A 19,625-nucleotide genomic window follows, 5' to 3' on the forward strand; every position below is an offset into this window, starting at 1 on the left:
TATTAATATTTGTCCTCTGGACTATGATTTTGGTGTGGTTCTTAATGTATTTTGACCATTTTTACAGTAAAAATCGCAGAAGATTCTGTATTTCCTGCTTAAATAAACGGAGTCTCGGAGGTGAGGCACGGACAGCCGAGCCTCCCTCCAGATTGCGCAATCACTCACAAACTGGATTTAGCCCGTGCAAATGGCGCGTGCTTGTTCCCATTTCTGTGTGTTTCCAGTATGATGGTTGAGTATAAGTATACGTCTTCTTTTCCATGGTGTTCAGTAATGTATTTATGTATGTGTGTAATATTTACATCCTACTGATGTGACATAAATCCACAGGGAAAATGCTGCCTTGAGGCAGGCAGTACCTCTGCCTCAAGAAGGGCGGCGATAGTGAGCATCCTAATAGCCAGGCAGGTCACGGTGAACTCTAACCTGTGTGCAAAAAGTAAACACAAGAAGTGGGCTGTGCGACGCTGTAGAGCTTAGCGACAAGCTGTCATTTCTCGCCCTGAAAATGGAGGATTTGATTTCTAAACTACGAAATTTTTCAAAGCTGGACTTTCAGTCAAAGCAAGAAGTAATTTACAAGTAAAGGTAAGATATACTGCAATATAAATATATATATATATATATATATATATATATATACAGTTGCACTGGTGTTTAAAAATGGTTTTCAGCATCCTATTCGCTCCTATTCTCTCATTTCTCTCATCCTATCCTATTGGCATCCTACTGTATGTTTGTAAATCTGACTTGTGAGTCAGTGCCTCCCCAACCCCAACCCTCACTGCACGTCACTGCGAGAAACACAGGTGGACAGCTGGTTTAGACCCCAAAGGATTCCTTGCAGCTTCTGTGAATGCTGACCGAGCAGAATACCCTAAGTGGTTTCGCTTGACGAACGCAAAAGTCCGGAGGGTCGACTTCCATGTCTGCGGGGTCCAAGTTATGGCCAGACCGTTCTGTAATGAATGGTGCGGGGATAAACACGATAAATTGGACCCAAATGCAGACAAGGACACAGTGAAAGCTTTAAACGAATATTTAATAACACAGAAAACGGAAATCCAAAAACAGGGGAAAGGGACCAAACAAAAACGTGACGAGACGGTCAAGGGTAGACAGGAACGGGATCTCGGGAAACTATAACGAAGAAACAATCGTTAACAAACAAACAAATAAGCGCAAGGAATCAAACATACAAAGTACGGGAGCCAACCGACGAGAAGTTACCACAACAACGGTCTGGCGCTGAATGTGTCCCACATCCGGCTTTTTATGCAGCATGGTAGGTCATCAGTGGAACTGGATACAGCTGGGTGGAACCACGCCTACCAGCTCCAGACAGACAAAACACCAAGAAGGGAGACACATGCAGGGAACAACAGACAGAGGGAGACAAACACAAGCACAAAAGGAGAGGCTGGTGTGAGAAATAACCAAAGATTGACCTACCTTATTTATCTATGATTGTAAATCCTTGATTAGCATAACAGTCAAGCTGAGAATGAGTGCTGGGGGCATTGTTGATAGGAGTCACATGGGGATTTGCAAATGGTGACAAAAGGGGGGTCATAAACACTGATAACACCCACTGGGGTCATAAACATGGGGTAGTGTGTTTTTGTTTATTCTAATGTCATTGTGTTTGTAAGATGCTTTGATGTGACTTGTATATCTGCTGAAGAAATTTGGAGACAGGGAGAGATTGTTGAGACCCGGCTGTTGGTATGACCTCTCCTGTATGCATGCAGTATTTAGTAAAGATATGATTTGAGAAAGACTGAGGACTCCAGAGAATTTCTTTCACACTGGCAGAACAGGGATCCTGAAAGTCTTCAGTCTTGTCATCATTAATGTTTTTAATTCAGCCTATGATATCCCTGCTATGACTTCATTTGATCCATTCCTGGGAAGAATATTAGATGATCCCTCCAGATATCATACAGAAAATTCTGATGGTTTTCATAATGAAAAGATAATAATGGATGAAACAAATTGATGCTCAATATTGAGGGATGGGCTGAACTGTGGAGTGTAGAGCTGACGCTTCAGAAATATATAGCCTACTGTACATGTTGAATGATAGTGATGTAACAGAATTAAGCCATATTCAGACGGGATTAGTTTCATGTGGTTAACAAGCCGTTCCTTACTAAAACTAATCCCGTCCGAAAAGGGCTTTAGAGTGCGACCCATATCAGTCTGACGATATCTCCTTATCAAACATATCTGTATGTATTTTTTTTTTTGAAAGGTGATATATAAAGATAGATACAATTATTGATATAAATAGTCAGCAATTTACTGATACAGAATATACAGTTCTATTTAATTTAATTCATTCTTTCTTTTCTCTGTTCATTTCTAGAATTGGTTGACAATGTAATACATTGTATGTATAATAATATGAAATAGAAAATTATGCAAGATAATTTAACTGTGGGCTTGACTTTTACCCGTTCTGATACTTGGTGCACATCCCAATGCAAAGGGCAAAAGTAGTAGTAGTAGTAGTGAAAAAAGCTGTAGTAGTACATGATAGACCAAAGGTGTCCAAACCCGCACCTGGAGAGCGACTGTCCTGCATATTTTAGATTTGTCCCTGCTTTAACATACGAGTCTAATGCTCTGCTCTTTATCAAGCAGCTGAAGCTACGACTAGCTAAAGCTTGTTATATGTTATATATTATACTCAGGTGTGTTACAGCAGAGAGAAACCTAAAACGTGCAGGAGCAGGATTGGACACCCCCAGTAACAGACTAACAGTTAAGAAATCTGTCCAGACGCAGGATGTGGTAGCATTGGTGGCACTTAGGCATCATCAACAATACTCTCTTGGCTCAAAATCCAGAAGTTGTATTGAAAAACCTATTTTACTGTGAGTGACAGGAGGCTTTACTGAAGATGCTGACTTTATTGTTTACATCAGCCTGATACAATAGACAGTTCAAGCAAAAATACAAAGGGACAATCAGAGATCCACTGGAAATGTTAAATTATATTTGTCTACATTAAAGTTTTGTGAATCAGCGTGGCCCCAAAGAGGGGTGGTTTTGAGCCTGGTAAACAACGATTTCCCATGGTTGTATATGTGTAAATGTGGCGCCATTTTTTTGCGATTTTCATGAAACGGCTTGGCAAAACTTTAACAAAAAATAGCTCATGATGATTGATATTTAAAAAGATGAATATGTGCAAAAGTATAATTAAGCTGGATGCTCAACGGCACCTCGACAGTGCCCAGGAGGTGAACTGGCACCTCTCCATTCTTAGTCCATACAGGGACTCGAACCGGCAACTCAGTACAGTGAAGGCATTAAAAAGGCTTTTATAACCACTAATACCACTAATTGCATTTGCTAATCGAATTGAATGGACTGTACTACGAGAGTAGCTGGCACCGGGGCCAGTTGGTTAGTCTTTTGAAACACAAGTGTCGAAAAAGTCCATGGAAAGATTTTATGCCAGAATTAAACTTTAAGGGAAAGATGTCAGAGCCCTGCCCAATCAACGGTTGCCATGGAGAAGGCCTGCACTACATAGGTCTAACTGAAGCATACAGTCTCTGCACTGAAATGCAGAGACACATACTCCTTCTCAGAGAAAAACTATCTCTTGAATTGTTATAATTTCTTCACTTTGAGCATTTGGGGGTTTGGTCAACATGGAGATATGTTTGTCTGGAAAAAGTAAAAAATGACTGATAAATCACAGTTTTAAAATCCTGAAGTTTTCTTTCTCTGATGGTGCGTGCTGACCACATTTAACATTGGAGTTAATGAGAGCAGGAAGGCATCTCTTGGTTGAGCCAAGAACATTTAAAAAACTAAGTTTCTGAAAGAAGACAAGAATATCTAAATTATATCTGAGAAGTGAAAGCAGTGGAAGCTAGAGGAGATTTGAACCCTATTATAGTGAAGGTTTTCATTTCGATAGTTGAATGGTTCTTGTAGCTGAAAGTATGCAGCAGCTAGAAATGACCAAAAAACGTACGTTTGTATGTAGAATATTAAACCTTAGGATAACATAGGTTGCCCCAATAAGCCAGAGCAATAATAGACAGCGTGCTTTCTTTTAAAGATTATTTTTTTGGCAGTTGTCAAACCTTTATAATATAGGACAGAATCGGGTGAGAGAGGGGGGGGGCATGCAGCAAAAGGCCACAGGTCGGAGTCAAACCCTCGGCTGCTGCCTTCAGGACCTTCAGCCTCTTTACATGGGGCAACTGCTCTAACCACCTAGCCACTGGCCACCCCAACTGTGTGCTTTTTAAAGCCCACAGAAATATTCTTTAATATTGTTTTGTTTAAGAAAGCAGCCCTCAGTACCTTTGCAGACTCATATCGGTGCACTACTGTTTAACTGTTTTGTTTTTAATGTGTATTTCCTGTAAAGCGCCTTTGAGTACTGATAAAAGCGCTATATAAAACGGATCTATTATTATTATTACTATGTCAGCTGTCATATCGGTAATGTGTGAATTTCGCCCTCTAAAATCAGTATTGGTCAGAAAAATCCCATATCTGTCGGCCCTCAATTAAAAACTGAATGAAAACTGTTGACATTCAGCACACAGTAGTTGAGGGATTTTCGTCAAGAAAAAATGTTTGCTTTGAAAAGGTGAGCACAGACAGAGCAACCTTGTAAACAGTTTATTATCAGGATCATTCATGTCATGGATTAAAATATGGATGCAATGAAGAAACAACCTCTTAAATATGACCACTGCTGCTTAAATGTCAGTCCACGTTACAAAACACACAAGTGACTATAAACATTTCAATGCACATATTATCAACAACTGCAGTACTCCTAAGGGACTGATGAGCTCGGAGATGTCGTTCAGCAGAAGCTGCACAGTATGGATGGAAGAACTACATAGAACCACAGAAGTGGCTCATACTGGGGTGTTCATCAGAACTGGAAACTGCAGTTCCTGTGCTTCAAAGTGTAGAGATCTAAATTTGTAAAAATCTTGACAGCCTCTGATCCATCACCCCGACAGCTGATTCAGGTGTGACATGAGATGAAATACTGTTCTCCTCTCCAAGGCACATGTTTGAGTTCCTTCGAATGTCACTCATGACCACACCAACATGCTACTGAGGTTCTGTTAAAACACAATCCAACAACCCTCTGTCAGCTCTGTACACCTGTTGCTGTGTTCACATTGAGAATGAATGATGGCCTTAACACTGACTAAAACATCCATACAAACATGAGTTCAGGTCTATGGTACAAGGGGGACAGAGGTATTTACTGACTCTTCACTGAGGTGTTTCACATGAAAGGGAATCACACTTTTCTTAATCATTTCATCTCAGACGTGCAAGTTAAAGCAATCCTCATCACATAACAAAAAAAATTCCCCTGATAAAGACAAAACAGGAAAGGTTGCTATCAAGCGCTACTAAAATCTACAGTAAAAATAAGAAAATAAAGGCACATGTACAGTGTCAAATCTGTCTTTTTTTTTTTTTTTTTAACTGTAGCTGGCAGCAGAGTTGTGCAGTCGATTGCTGCCCTCTTCTCCCTTCCTGTGTAAGATGGCTTCTCAGTCTTACGCCTACTGTTCGGCTGCCGTGACAAGTTCAAACCACTGTCTGAGTGCGTCGCTCAAGGTCTCAGGCAAAGCGTTGACATCTCGCAGGATGACGTAGAATGGAAAGGGGAACTCCTCCATATATGAGCGGATCTCTGGCAGCTCTCCCGGACCTTTGAATATGGGCACCTTGATATCCAGGATGGAGTCCTGCAGTACAGCGGCAGGGTTTAGTTACACTTTGTGACTGGAAATTTAGAAAGTAAAAAGGGTCAAATTCTTCTCCACTCACCCGTGAGTTGGGGTTGTCGAGCACCACGAAGATGATGAACACATTTGCGCTGTGTGCTGCTCCCACCGCTGCCATCACCCGCTCCTTCCCTTCCAGGAACAAGCCCCTGCCGTCAGACACGATGACCAGCAGCTGGGCTGTCTCTGTGGAGGGAGTTCAGAGAGGGACAGTGGAGGGTAATAAGATAACATGCTGCTGACATCGCTGAATTCCTTAGATCGTCTGCTTTCATATATCAATATTGCCTCTTAAAGATATCGTCCGGCCAGCCAGCAGTCCACCGCATCGTTCAAATATTATAGTATTATGAAGCACTTAAGTTGAAAAAACCTAGCATTGTTTGGAATCTCTCGGAAACAACTAAATACCATTTACATGTTACATCTGCTCAAGTACACAAGTTAATTGTCCTCCATCTGACATCACCTGTGGTAGCTTTGATTTTTACTTCAGAATAAAATCAGCTGTTCCTTGAGGATTCGATTCAGTTCAGTTCAGTTCAGTTCAGTTCAGTTTATTTTCAGACATTTCATGACAAACACAAAAACATTTTTTTTATAAGGTCTGAAAAAAGGGAAAAGGCAGAAGCTAAAGCTTATAACGCCAACCCTTTAAAATACATAAACTTAGGTAGCTGCTACACACAGGTCAAAAAGAAAATGTCTGATAATTAATTTATTGCTGCTATCAGCATACACAATCAACATATGTTTGAATAATGTTCCTCTTGAGAACAGTTTTAAAGTAAATTAATGTTCTGCAGTCTTTTAAATCTATGGCCAAATCATTCCAAACGTTCACTCCAAAAACAGAAATACAATGCATATTTGCATTTGTTCTAACAATGGGCTTTTTTAGCACATCTTGCCCTCTCAGCAGATAGGTACTTTCCCTTTCCTGAAACAGGTTCTGAATCAGAATTGGGAATAGATTATTCTTTATTTTAAACATAAATTGTGCCGTTCGAAAGTAAACAAGTCCTTGAATTTCAAGGCTTTTTTTCGGATGAAAAGTGTATTTGTGTGTTCCCTATATCCAGCTTTATTCATAAGTCGCATTGCCCTTTTTTGGATCAAACTGATTGGTTTTGTGTTAGTTTGGTATGTGTTTCCCCACACCTCCAGACCATAGGTCATGTAAGGGAGCACCAAGGAACAATACAATACATATGTTGGATCATTTAAATATTCTTTAACCTAACTAATGACTGCTAATGATTTGCAAACTTTTGCCTTGATATAATTTGTGATTTTTCCAACTTAGCTTATTTTGCAATATTATTCCTAAAAACATAATTTAATTTACTTGTTCAATCTCTGTATCATTTATGATTAAATTTGTTTCCACATTGATTGGATGATTTGCAAATATTATAAATTTAGTTTTCTTTAAGTTCAGAGTTAATTTATTTGAGTCAAACCAATGCTTCAATATTTTCAATTAATTTTCTACAGCTTCAAATAATGCCTTTAAATCTCTACCACAACAAAGTATATCCGCAATTTCGTTTGGCTGGGTGATCAAAAGTCCATTATTTATTTCAAAGTGAGAAGGGAAGTGGGACTCCTTATTTCCTCTTTTAATTAATTTGTTCAAAATGCTCCATGTATTTTTTGTCATTTTTGCTTCTTTCCAAAATATCACTATAATAATCTGTTTTACATGCTCTCATGATGTTTGTTAGTATGTTCTTATATGTTTTGTAGGTTCTCTCTGCTTCTTCAGTCCTTTTTTTAAGGAATTCTTTATACAGTTTGTTCTTTTCTTAAATGCCTTTTGAATACCCTTTGTTAACCATGGTTTTCCAGAAAATCTGTCAGTGATACTTTACTAATTAGGGGACAATGTTTGTTATATAGAGTAAAGAATGAGTTCAAAAAGGCTACATAAGCAGTATTTACATTATCTGAACATACATTGTCCCAGTTTTGTTCCATTAGAGCATTCTTAAGTCTATTGATTGCCTCAGCGCATGGTAACACAAAGAATTCACCATGTTTGGAAAGATGCTTTCAAAAGAGCTCCGGGGTAAAGTTGTGGATAGGCAAGTTAGGAGAAGGATCTAAAAAGATTTCAGAGGCTTTAACTATCCCTCTTAGGACCGTTCAGAGTATTGTCCAGAAGTGGAAGGAATATGGCTCCAGTCAGACCTTGCCTAGATCAGGCCTCCCCTCCCAACTGGTTGACCGAGCCAGGAAAAGATTGATCAGGTAAGCTACCAAGAGGCCAATGATGACCTTGAAGGAGTTACAAGTCTTAATGGCAGAGGTTGGTCGATCTGTGCATGTGACAACAATTTCACAAGTTCTACATGTATGGCAGGGTGGCAAGAAAGAAGCCTCTTCTGAAAAAATGTCACACTGAGTCTAGTAAAAAACCTATTGGTCAGATGAGATGAAAACTTTTTGGCTGAACTCCAAGCGCTATGTTTGGCAAAAACCAAACACAGCACACCACCCAAAACACAGAGGACTACAGTGAACCATGGATTCAGCATTCTGTTGTGGGCTTGTTTCTCTTCAGCAGGGACTGGGCAGTTGGTCAGGATTAAAGGGAAAATGGATGCTGCCAGGTACACCCAAATTCTTGAGGAAAACCTGCGGCCCCTCTGTTAGACACAAAAACCCAAAACACCGCCAGAAAAACTACACAGTGACTAATGGACAAGAAGGTGAATGTCCTTGAGTGGCCTAGTCAGAGCCCTGACCTAAATCCTACAGAACATCTGTGGATGGACTTGAAGAGTGCAGTCCATCGCTGCTCACCACAGAATTTGACTGAACTTAAACAGTTCTGCAAGGTTTGGCTCCGAAGTTAAAATCGAGGAGTTGCAACGGCTCTTCCAGAGACAGCAGACCATGAAGGCTCCAGGACCTGATCAAGTGTCCCCATCTAGCCTGAAAATCTGCGTTAACCAGCTGGCACCCATCTACCAGGTCCATCAGCACAGGCGCCCCCCACCAGGGGTGTGTTCTTTCCCCGCTGCTCTTCTCCCTTTACACGAATGACTGCTAAAGTTTGCGGACGACACAACAGTAGTGTGAGGTTGACTAGCTGGTCCTCTGGTGTGGTCAGAACAGTCTGGAGCTAAACCCACTCAAGACTGTGGAGTGACAGTAGACTTTAGGAGGAACCCACCCACCGTATCCCCCCCCTTACTATCGTCAACAGCACTGTGTCTACTGTGGACGTCTTTAAGTTCCTGGGAACCACAATCGCCTGGGATCTCAAGTTGAAGTCCCACATAGACTCAGTCAGGAAAAAGCCCCAGCAGAGGTTGTACTTCCTGCGACAGTTGAAGAAGTTCAACCTGCCTCAGGAGCTGCTCATCATCTTTTACACCTCCATCATTCAGTCTGTCCTGTGCACATCAATAACTGTCTGGTTTGGATCAGCCACTAAACAGGACAGGAACAGACTACAATGGACAACCAGGTCTGCAGAAAAAAAATCATCGGGGCCGACCTGCCGTCCATTCAGGACCTATACCAGTCCAGAGTGAAGAAACGGGCAGGAAGGATCACTGCAGACCCTTCGCATTCTGCACATAAACTGTTTGAACTTATCCCTCTGGTAGGCGCTACAGACCTTTCCCAGGCCGTCTCCCTGATCTCGCCATAATCCCCCTGCCATTACATGCCCATTTGCACTAAACGTGTGTATATATATATATACACATATATATATATATATATATATATATATATTTTTTTTTTTAAAGTATATCTTTTATCTTCTTTGGTAAATACCTTATTTTTATTTTGTATTTTTCTGTGTTTTTTGTGTATTGTGTACCCAGAGGAGAGAAAAATTCATTGTATGTTTGCACATACATGGCAAATAAAGCAGATTCTGATTCTGAAGAATTGAAAAAAATTCCCCAATCTAGGTGCACAAAGCTGGTAGAGACATATCCAAACAGACTGATGGCTTTAATTAAATCAAAAGGTGCCTCCACAAAGTATTCGATCTGGGGACACAGCTCTCGCTTTGAGTGCACAGAAATTGGATGGTCCACAGAAGTGACCCCCTCACCCCATACTCCTTTGCATGAATGAATAAACGATTATTCTAATGAATGTGTTGATGTTATTGTGTCACTGACAAATACTTCCACAGGATTATTAACTAAGAGGAACGTTCACATTATGTGTTAATGTGTGTATTCACTGTTAAATTCATACACTTGGCCTGATTTGTATATTTATATGAAAACTGATCCCTTGTCTTCGGAGACAAAGGAAAGAGGGTGTTTCTTCCAGTTTAAGTGGAACAATGAATGCATCTCATTACCCAGGCCCCACCTTTGGACTTAAAGATAGCAGACCCAATCTGTCTCCTCAGATTTCTAGAAGATTTCCTGAGATGATTTCCTCAGACTTCTCACCTTTCCCTTCTTAGTCTTGTCTATTGTAATTTACTTTACTTTCCATAAAGGTATGATTAAAAATTACATTTCCACCTCATAGCTTTTACCATGTAAAACCATGATGTAATCCATGTCATTTCCAGACTCCTGCAGTTTAATAGTCGCACATACACTTGGGTGAATATATCTGCAATTTTGAAACGTATCATCCAACCCTATGTCCGGACCTGATTCTCCTGATGTTGTCTGTAATTAATGAGGAAACAGCTTCTGATGGCTCAGAATTTCACAGAAAAGAGTAAAGGGCAGAGCTGACCTATGCAGGGTGAGTCTTTACCTGAGTTTAGAGATCCTGGAATCTGCTGTCGTGCTGCAACAAACATTTTTGTTGATGTGTCCAAGAACTACAGGTATGAAGAGAGAGTCACAGTCACATCATATGTTTAAATAGAGCATTAGAACATGAAACTCAGGTCAAGAAATAAGAAAAAAGGAAACTAAATGTTAATAACAGTAGTTTTAAATGCAACAAACCTCACGTTGCTTTACTGTTATTTTCATCTGTAGCATTACATGTTTTTGATTTATTGTTTGCGTAAACTGCATTCCTTCCAAACTTTCTAAAGAGATCCTTTTGCTAACTGGCCCAGGATGACACCTATCCTCCTACAGTGGTTGCATTCCTTTATAGAGAAATATCTTCATTCATACCTCTGTTTACCAAGAGTTTTAATGTAAGAGAATAAAAGTTGACTTCAATTACATTTGAAGCAGTGAAACATTTCTATATTTCTGTGAGGTCAGAATTCTTCTTTCTATTCTCTATTGATGAGAACATACAGTACTGCATTGTACTGTAATGTGTCTCAGATTAATCAAAACTCAGTATAAAAGCACTGTACTACTGGCTATATATATTACATCCAGACTAATGGCATCTACTAGCATACACCATGAATGCCATGTCGAAGTGTCCTTGCTCCCTGTGCTGTGCATGGGTGTCAATGGAAGTCGCTTTGGATAAAAGCGTCAGCTAACTGAAATGTAATGTAATTACATTTCATCTAAAAAGTCACACATTGCAGTTGATATGTAGGACAGTGGAGGAGGAACAGCACAAAGAAAATCCCACCTGTGCTATTCTGGTCTTCTTCTGTTGGAACTGACAGAGTCTTAGAATCCGAGCCCCTGACTCATCGTTGAACTGCTGCTGGAAGGGGTGGAGCAGCTGCACCTGTTCACCAAAACTGGACACATGAGCAGCCGTTTAATGTTAGCCTCACATTAAATACATGTCTTCACAGTATGACATCGCAAACATTTCCATCTCAAGCATTTTGTTTGCAGGTCTACATGACTCAATCATTTTATCTGTAAAATCTCTTCTTCTTTTCTATCTTCATGGGTTCACATTGTATGTGCATGACCTCACCTGCACACAGACACCTGTCCCACCTCCAGCAGAGTGAGAGCGTTGACGATCACTGAGAGAGATTCAAACGCCAGCTACACACACACAAACACACACACACACACACACACACACACACACACACACACACACACACACACACACACACACACACACACACACACACACACACACACACACACACACACACACACACACACACACACACACACACACACACACACACACACACACACACACACACACACACACACACACACACACTATTGATAAGTTACATACAGTATACTGTATATATATGCATCAGAAATGTTGTTTTATTAATCTTGTATAACGATCAGCTAGTTTGATCTGTTATATACAACATTTATGTAGTTTTGACGATCTATATCTATATCTATTTGATGTGGAACCTGAATATATCAGGATATCTGTAAGCCAGGTGATGTGCATAACATTGTGTGTTAAATAATGTAAAGTCTAATTATAAAACCACAACTTTCAAATGATGTTCTCTCTGAGATTTCAGATAATTCAATTTGATTTTATTTACAGTGCCAAATCATAACAAAAACTATCTTTCCATACAGACTAGGTAAATACTTATTTATGATTTAGATATAGCATCTTCTGAGAAGTTTGAGTTAGTATGCTTGTTATTATCAATTTAGACAATATATCTGTGCATCACACAATATTGATTTTTTTTACGATATCGATTCCATTCAAAGACGATAAATTATCATATTGAGTAGCATCCCAAAAGCAATTTCAGTCAAAAGCAACTGGACCAGTTAGTTGGACCAGTCCCAGCCCGGTCAGATGCATACATGAATTGATGAAGCCTCTTGGATGAGAGGTGAAACGTTTTCCTAGACAAATAACCAAGTCCAGTTGCTTTTGACTGAAATTGCTTTGAGGATATCTGGTGTGGAGATCCAGTTATTTAACCTCTCACAAGGCAGATGATGCCACTGGAACCGTTTGTGCTCCACGTGCCAACGACCGACGTTGGAGTGACAGTCGTTGGTGGGAAGTAGGTTTCGACTTTGTTAGTGCTCTATTGAGTCTTAAGGACAGCCACAGGAGGTCATTTGTGAACAGTTGTTCTTTAAGGTTAGATTGTTGAATCTCCTGGGAAGGGATGAAAGGACAGTATTGTAAATTGGAGATAACTGGTGTCTCAGACCTCCTCCTCTGTTTAGCGATGGTTTCTCTACTTTTACATGGACAGCTTCTTTTACTCCTCTTTCAAACCATCTGTCCTCTCTGTCCAGGGTGTGGACATTGTTGTCATTGAAAGAGTGGGCTTTCTCCTTTAGATGTGAGTCCAGGCCTCCTGTGTTGGACCATGCTTTTATGCAGTGGTTGTTTTGTTTCTCCAATGTAGAGATCTTTGCGTTTCTTCTTGCATTGGACAGTATAACCCAGATTGCTTTTGTGGGTGTGTGGTGTTCTGTCCTTGGGATGTACTAGTCTCTGTCTGAGTGTGTTACTGGGTTTGAAATACACAGGGATGCAGTGTTTGTTGAAGATCCTCCTGAGTTTCTCTGATACCGCAGCCACATACGGGATGACTATGTTGTTTCTCTTGTTTTCTTTTTCAACCCCTTTGGTTTTCTTTCTTGAAGCAGCTGCCGTTTTCACAAAAGTCCAGCTGGGGTAACCACAAATTGTGAGGGCGCCTCTCAAGTGCTTGCGTTCTTCCCCTTGGGCCAGTGAGCTGGTGGGTACGTTATCAGCTCTGTGTTGCAGGGTTCTGATAACTCCAAGCTTGTGTTCCAGGGGGTAGTAGGAGTCAAACAGTAGATATTGATCTGTGTGAGTGGGTTTTCTGTATACCCCAATGTGGAGGCTCCTGTCATTCTCCATATGGACGTCACAGTCTAAGAAAGGCAAACTGTTGTTGTCCTTGACTTCTTCTCTGGTGAACTGGATGTTTCTGTCCACTGAGTTTATATTTTCAGTAAAAGTTTGCACCTCTTTGGATTAATTTTATCTCAGGACACTTTACAGAGTAGGTAAAGACCACACTCTATGACTTCTTTATGATTTACATAGACCCAACAATTCCCCCGTAGAGTACGGTGGCAACGAAAACCTTACCTATAATAGGCAGGAGCGTCGGATAGACCCAGCTCTGTGGAGGACGGCCATCTGATTTGACCGGTTGGGGAGGAAGAAAAGGAAAGAGAAAGAGAGAAAAGATGGACAGATGGACAGAGAGAGACAAGGACAGACAAGATGACAGAGACAGACACACCTCCAGAGATGCAAGCAACCAAAGAGTAACAGGATTAGGATTTTAACCCATGTGTCGTCCACATATCTCAACCAATGGCTCGATGTTATTCCTTTGAAGGAGTTCAAAGCCTTGTCCTCTTACCTCCTCCATGTATAAATTTGCCACAATAGGGGATACTGGTGAACCTATGGCACAGCCGTGTTTTTGTCTGTAAAAAGTGCCATTCAAGTGGAAATATGTGGTGTTCAGGCACAAATCCAGAAGTTGGCAAATGTGGTCTGGTTTGAGATTTGTTCGGTTGTGTAAGGAGTTGTCCTGTGTGAGCCGCTTTCTTACTGTGGCCAGAGCCTCCATGGTTGTAATACATGTGAACAAGGAAGTCACGTCGTAGTATACCATGGTTTCATCTGGATCCATTTTTAAGTTTTGGATGTGGTGTGGGGTGTTGCCCACCAATGGTGCCAGGATATTGGCTATGTGCTTTGCAATGTTGTAAGTGACCGAGTTTATGCTGCTGACAATGGGCGGGGCCCCTTCTTTATGGATTTTTGGGAGTCCATATAAGCAGGGGGTTGAGTCCTGGGGATAGAGCCTGTAATATTGACAGAAAACCCACTCACAAAGCCCTCACAACTTGTGGTTACCCCAGCAGGACCACAGCTGCTTCCAGAAAGAAAACCAAAGTGGTTGAGAAAGAAAAACAAAACAAGAGAAACAACATAGTCATCCCGTATGTGGTTAGGGTATCAGAGAAACTCAGGAGGATCTTCAACAAACACTGCATCCCTGTGTATTTCAAACCAAGTAACACAGTTGCCTTTGACTGAAATTGCTTTGGGGATAACGATGACCTGGACAAATGAGAACATTTACAGGCTTATTGAGTAGGATGTGATGTTGCACAACAGGGCTCTCTTACCTGTTTGGAGTGGTTGTCCACCATGCTGGAAGAGTCGTCCACAGCCAGACAGATCTGGTACTCTCTCTTGCTGGGCTTGGTCCTCCTCAGCCAGATCTTGTCTTTACGGAATTGACTGGCGATGTAAGGGATCACCTTCCTCATGTTCAGACGCTTCCCTGTGCGGTAATCTCCTCTGTGGAGCAGTGGAACATCACAACAACACTGTTTGCATGTCTGTCTTTGTTGAAACGCGGCATTAGCTCTGCTAAACAATGAGCCTCTAAATTTAATCACAGAAGACAAATTCTGTGTGGAAAAAAACTTAAAACCTGAGATCTTAAGAAATCGTAAACAATAAGTGGCCTCAAATGCTCCTGGGACCACACTTCATCATTTCAAATGGCCATTTTAACACATAAGGATGTGGGTGTGTTGGTCCTCACTTGAGTTTGGCGGCTTGCGTGGGCTCAAGAATGAGGCGCAGCTGTTCACACAGCTGCTGGGAAAGAGCCGAGGTCAGAGTCTGGTACTGGTGCCACATGGAGGCTGCCGCACTCTCCTGGAAAACACACGCACGCACACACACACACACACACACACACACACACACACACACACACACACACACACACACACACACACACACACACACACACACACACACACACACACACACACACACACACACACACACACACACACACACACACACACACACACACACACACACACACACACACACACACACACACACACACACACACACACACACACACACACACACACACACACACACACACACAATGATACAGAGTATTAATAAGCTACATACAGTATACTGTATATATGTACGCATCAGAAATGTTGTTTTATTAATCTAGTATAACGATCAGCTAGTTTGATCTGTTATATACAACATTTATGTAGTTTTGACGATATATATCTTCCTTCTCCCATGTTGACAAGCCCAACTGTTTGATGTGGAACCTGAATATATCAGGATATCTGTAAGCAAGGTGATGTGACACACATTAGACTCAAGTTACAACCTCATATCTTCATACAATCACAACCACATACTTAGGACCTGGATATGTTATGAAGATAATTGACATATTTTAGATCACTGATTTGTTTTTTTTTTATAAAAATGTCCTTACTGTATATTTATACTTGAAGATAATGTAAAGATCATTTCAGAAAAGTATGCACAGGTTTGATTTCTAAATAAGCAAAAGCAGGATCTTGTGCTTAAATCTGAAGCACCTGTGAGGTATTAATGTCAAATCAGGTGGTGGACAGTAGAGGCAGATATATGCTTGTGCTTGGTACATTTTGAAGCACAGAAAAAATGGGTCACAAATCACAGCTAAACAGTACACTTAAATGTGTTTCTGAAATGATCTGAGGTGAGAAATAGGTAAAAGAATCTTGCTTCATGTTTGATCAGTGCTGCCTAGTTCGATCTGAGTTTTAGGAACCTGGTAAAGTGTACTGGATGGAGACTGGCAGCTATGTTAGTACCGTATTTTCCGCACTATAAGGCGCACCTAAAAACCTTCAAATTTCTCAAAAGCCGACAGTGCGCCTTGTTATCCGGTGCGCCTTATATATGGACCAATATTGAGCCACAACTGGTCTCGCAACTACGGTAAGCAGCCGCCGACTCTATTTTCCCCTGTAGAAGAAGTAACGCGCGGTGCATGTTGAGATATATGACTGCTCGAAGCGTGCCGTTTCATTTCCATTTGTGTGTTTGTGTAAAGACTCCAAAATGGCTCCTATTAAGAGACACACATACAACGCAGAGTTTAAACTCAAGTCGATAAGTCACGCAGTAGAACATGGGAATAGAGCAGCAGCAAAAGGGTTTAACATTAACGAATCAATAGTGTGGAAGTGGAGGAAGCAACAAGATGACCTGCGCCAAGTAAAGAAAACTAAACAGAGTTTCCGAGGGAACAGAGCAAGATGGCTACAGTTGGAGGACAAACTCGAACAGTGGGTTGTTGAACAGAGAGCAGCAAGTAGAAGTGTCAGTACAATCACTATTCGACTGAAGGCAACAGCGCTAGCACGCAAACTTAACATCAATGAATTTAGAGGCGGTCCTTAACGTAACCCCAGCCTCGACTGTAGCGTCTATTCTATGCGCCTTATAATGCGGTGTGTCTTATATATGAAAAAAGTTTCAAAATAAGCCATTCATTGAAGGTGCGCCTTATAGTCCGGAAAATACGGTAACTATGATGCTCCTCTGTCTGTTATCATCTTAGACCCGCTCAACATGAGATAAACAGTCGTGATTGGTTGTCAGATCTCATGTACCTGCCACAGCAAATGAAACATGAGCTCAGCATTTAACAATCAAGGGGTCTACTTTTAAATAAAATAAATTAACTTAATGGATAACTGACAACAGTTTGAGCCTAAAGCAACTGATGAACCAAGATAGAAGCTGCATTTAAAAGTTCTAAAACATTATAAACACTATATTTAACAGTATTTAAGACCACCCCTATTTTAATCTAATTAATTTTATTTTGCTAGAACAGCTAGTTGACATGTTTAATGTTCTATAGGAAGCATCATAAGTCAGGTTTTTCTGTGTGTTTGTGGAACAAAACCTCCTGGGTCAGCCTCACCTCCTCCTGAGTTCCTGGAGCCAGTGTGTGCCAGGCCTCCAGCTGCAGCTCCATCTCCCTCCTTATCTCGTCTGGGTCTCTTTCTTCCACCTGCAAATGCAAATGCAGCTGAATTCTCTAGGAGGAGTTCCAAAAAAAAACACCATACCTGAAAAGTGCCTAAAATGTTACATAACTTATGACATCTTCAAGGAATTGAGTATTTCTTCACAATTTAGCATCACATTATTGGGAGGATTATACCAAGAGAATATGAAATGAATCCGATAATCTCTCTAGGAGTTTGAAAAGGTTTGCATAAGTTAAATAAAAACTGCACAAAATTCAAAACGGCTGACTTCCGGTTGGGCGGAGCTAATGAAACCTAATGTGAAATATGTCTGAAATGAGTAAAGCTATGTATGTATGTATGTATGTATGTATGTATGCATGTACAGTGCCTATGATAAGTATTCACCCCCTTGGATGTTTTACCCTTTTATTGCTTTCATAAATCAATCATGGTCAATAAAATGTGGCTTTTTTCACTAAAAAAATTATAACTCTTTAATGTCAAAGTGAAAACAGATTTCTACAAAGTAATGCCAGTGAAACAAAATTATATAAATAAATATAATTGTTTGCATAATTATTCACCCCCTTTTAAATGTAATGGTCTAATTTATTAGAGGTCCATCCAATTGGTGCCAATAGTCTCACAAATAGTGTAATGAAGATAACCTGAGTGGTGTGGGTGTGTTTCAAGTGATTGAGGTATAAAACACCTGTGTCTGAAGGGTCCAGAGACTGATTGATCAGTATTCCTGGCTATCATTACACCATGAAGACAGAAGAACACTCCAGGTAACTCAGGGAAAGGGTTATTGAAAAGTACAATTCAGGGGATGGATACAAAAAAATTGCCAAGGCATTGAACATCCCCCGGAGTTCATTGAAATCAATCATCAAGAAATGGGAGGAATATAGCACATGTGTGAATCTGCCTAGATCAGGCCGCCCTCGTAAACTGAGTGACCGTGCAAGCAGGAGACTAGTGAGAGAAGCCACCAAGACCCTACGACTACTCTGAAGGAGTTACAAGCTTCAGCTGCTGAGATGGGAGAGACTGTGCATAAAGCAACTGCTGCCCGAGTTCTTCACCGGTCAAAGCTTTATGGGAGAGTGGCAATTAGAAAGCCACTGTTGAAAAAATTCATATTAGATCTCAACACTGCACATCACCAAAAACACACCATCCCCACTGTGAAGCATGGTGGTGGCAGCATCATGCTGTGGGAATGTTTCTCAGCAGCCGGCCCCGGAAGGCTTGTAAAGATAGAGGGCAGAATGAATGCTGCAAAATACACCGAAATCCTGGGGGACAATCTTTTTCAGTCTGCAAGAGAACTACGGCTTGGGAGATCCTATAGAGAATTTGTGGCTGGACTTGAAAAGGACTATCATGCCCGATACCCGCGCAACCTGACAGACCTTGAGCAGTTTTGCAAAGAAGAATGGAGCAAAATTGCAGTGTGCAGATGTACAAGACTGATTGAGACTCATCCACACAGACTCAGTGCTGTGATTGCAGCCAAAGGTGCATCTACTAAATACTGACTTGAAAGGGGTGAATAATTATGCAAACAATTATTTTTCCTTATATAATTTTGTTTCATTTGCATTACTTTGTAGAAATCTGTTTTCACTTTGACATTAAAGAGTTTTTTCCAATACATTTTTGTGTGAAAAAAGAAACATTTTATTGACCATGATTGATTTATGAAAGCAATAAAAGGGTAAAACATCCAAGGGGGTGAATACTTATGATAGGCACTGCATTTATGTATGTATGTATGTATGCCAGTGACGTGCGGTCAGGGGAGGCAGGTGAGGCTGCGCCTCCCCTGTCATCATGAGAGAATAAAGAAACGAAATAATAAAATAACAAGTATTAATATTTATCCTCTGGACTATGATTTTGGTGTGGTTCTTAATGTATTTTGACCGTTTTTATAGTAAAAATGGCAGAAAATTCTGTATTTCCTATTTAAATAAATGGAGTCGCTTCGGATGCGAGAGGTGAGGCACGGACAGCCGTGCCTCCCTCCAGATTGCGCAATCACTCACAAACTGTATTGAGCGCGTGCCCTCTGCGCGTGCTTGTTCCCATTTCTGTGTATGTTTCCAATATGATGGTTGAGGACACTTTTATGTAA

The 19,625-nt window shown here is 40.8% G+C and overlaps 1 protein-coding gene across 1 annotated transcript in view; it reads right to left on the reverse strand.

The window, feature by feature from the left end:
• Positions 1-4,735: 4,735 nt before the first annotated feature.
• The window catches only part of mdn1 (midasin AAA ATPase 1), a 125,875-nt gene continuing 110,985 nt past the window's right edge, over positions 4,736-19,625 (reverse strand). Inside the window, exons 91-98 of the mRNA XM_083934452.1 lie at positions 17,431-17,520; positions 15,229-15,344; positions 14,804-14,978; positions 11,640-11,713; positions 11,340-11,454; positions 10,545-10,611; positions 5,839-5,981; positions 4,736-5,756 (exon numbers count right to left, since the gene is read on the reverse strand). Of these exons, the coding sequence (XP_083790578.1) occupies positions 5,571-5,756; positions 5,839-5,981; positions 10,545-10,611; positions 11,340-11,454; positions 11,640-11,713; positions 14,804-14,978; positions 15,229-15,344; positions 17,431-17,520 (966 nt within the window). The 3' untranslated portion in view covers positions 4,736-5,570. The remainder of the gene's footprint in view (positions 5,757-5,838; positions 5,982-10,544; positions 10,612-11,339; positions 11,455-11,639; positions 11,714-14,803; positions 14,979-15,228; positions 15,345-17,430; positions 17,521-19,625) is intronic.

The sequence above is a fragment of the Echiichthys vipera genome (genome assembly GCF_963691815.1).
Source record: "Echiichthys vipera genome assembly, chromosome: 19".
Taxonomy (NCBI): Eukaryota; Metazoa; Chordata; class Actinopteri; order Perciformes; family Trachinidae; genus Echiichthys; species Echiichthys vipera.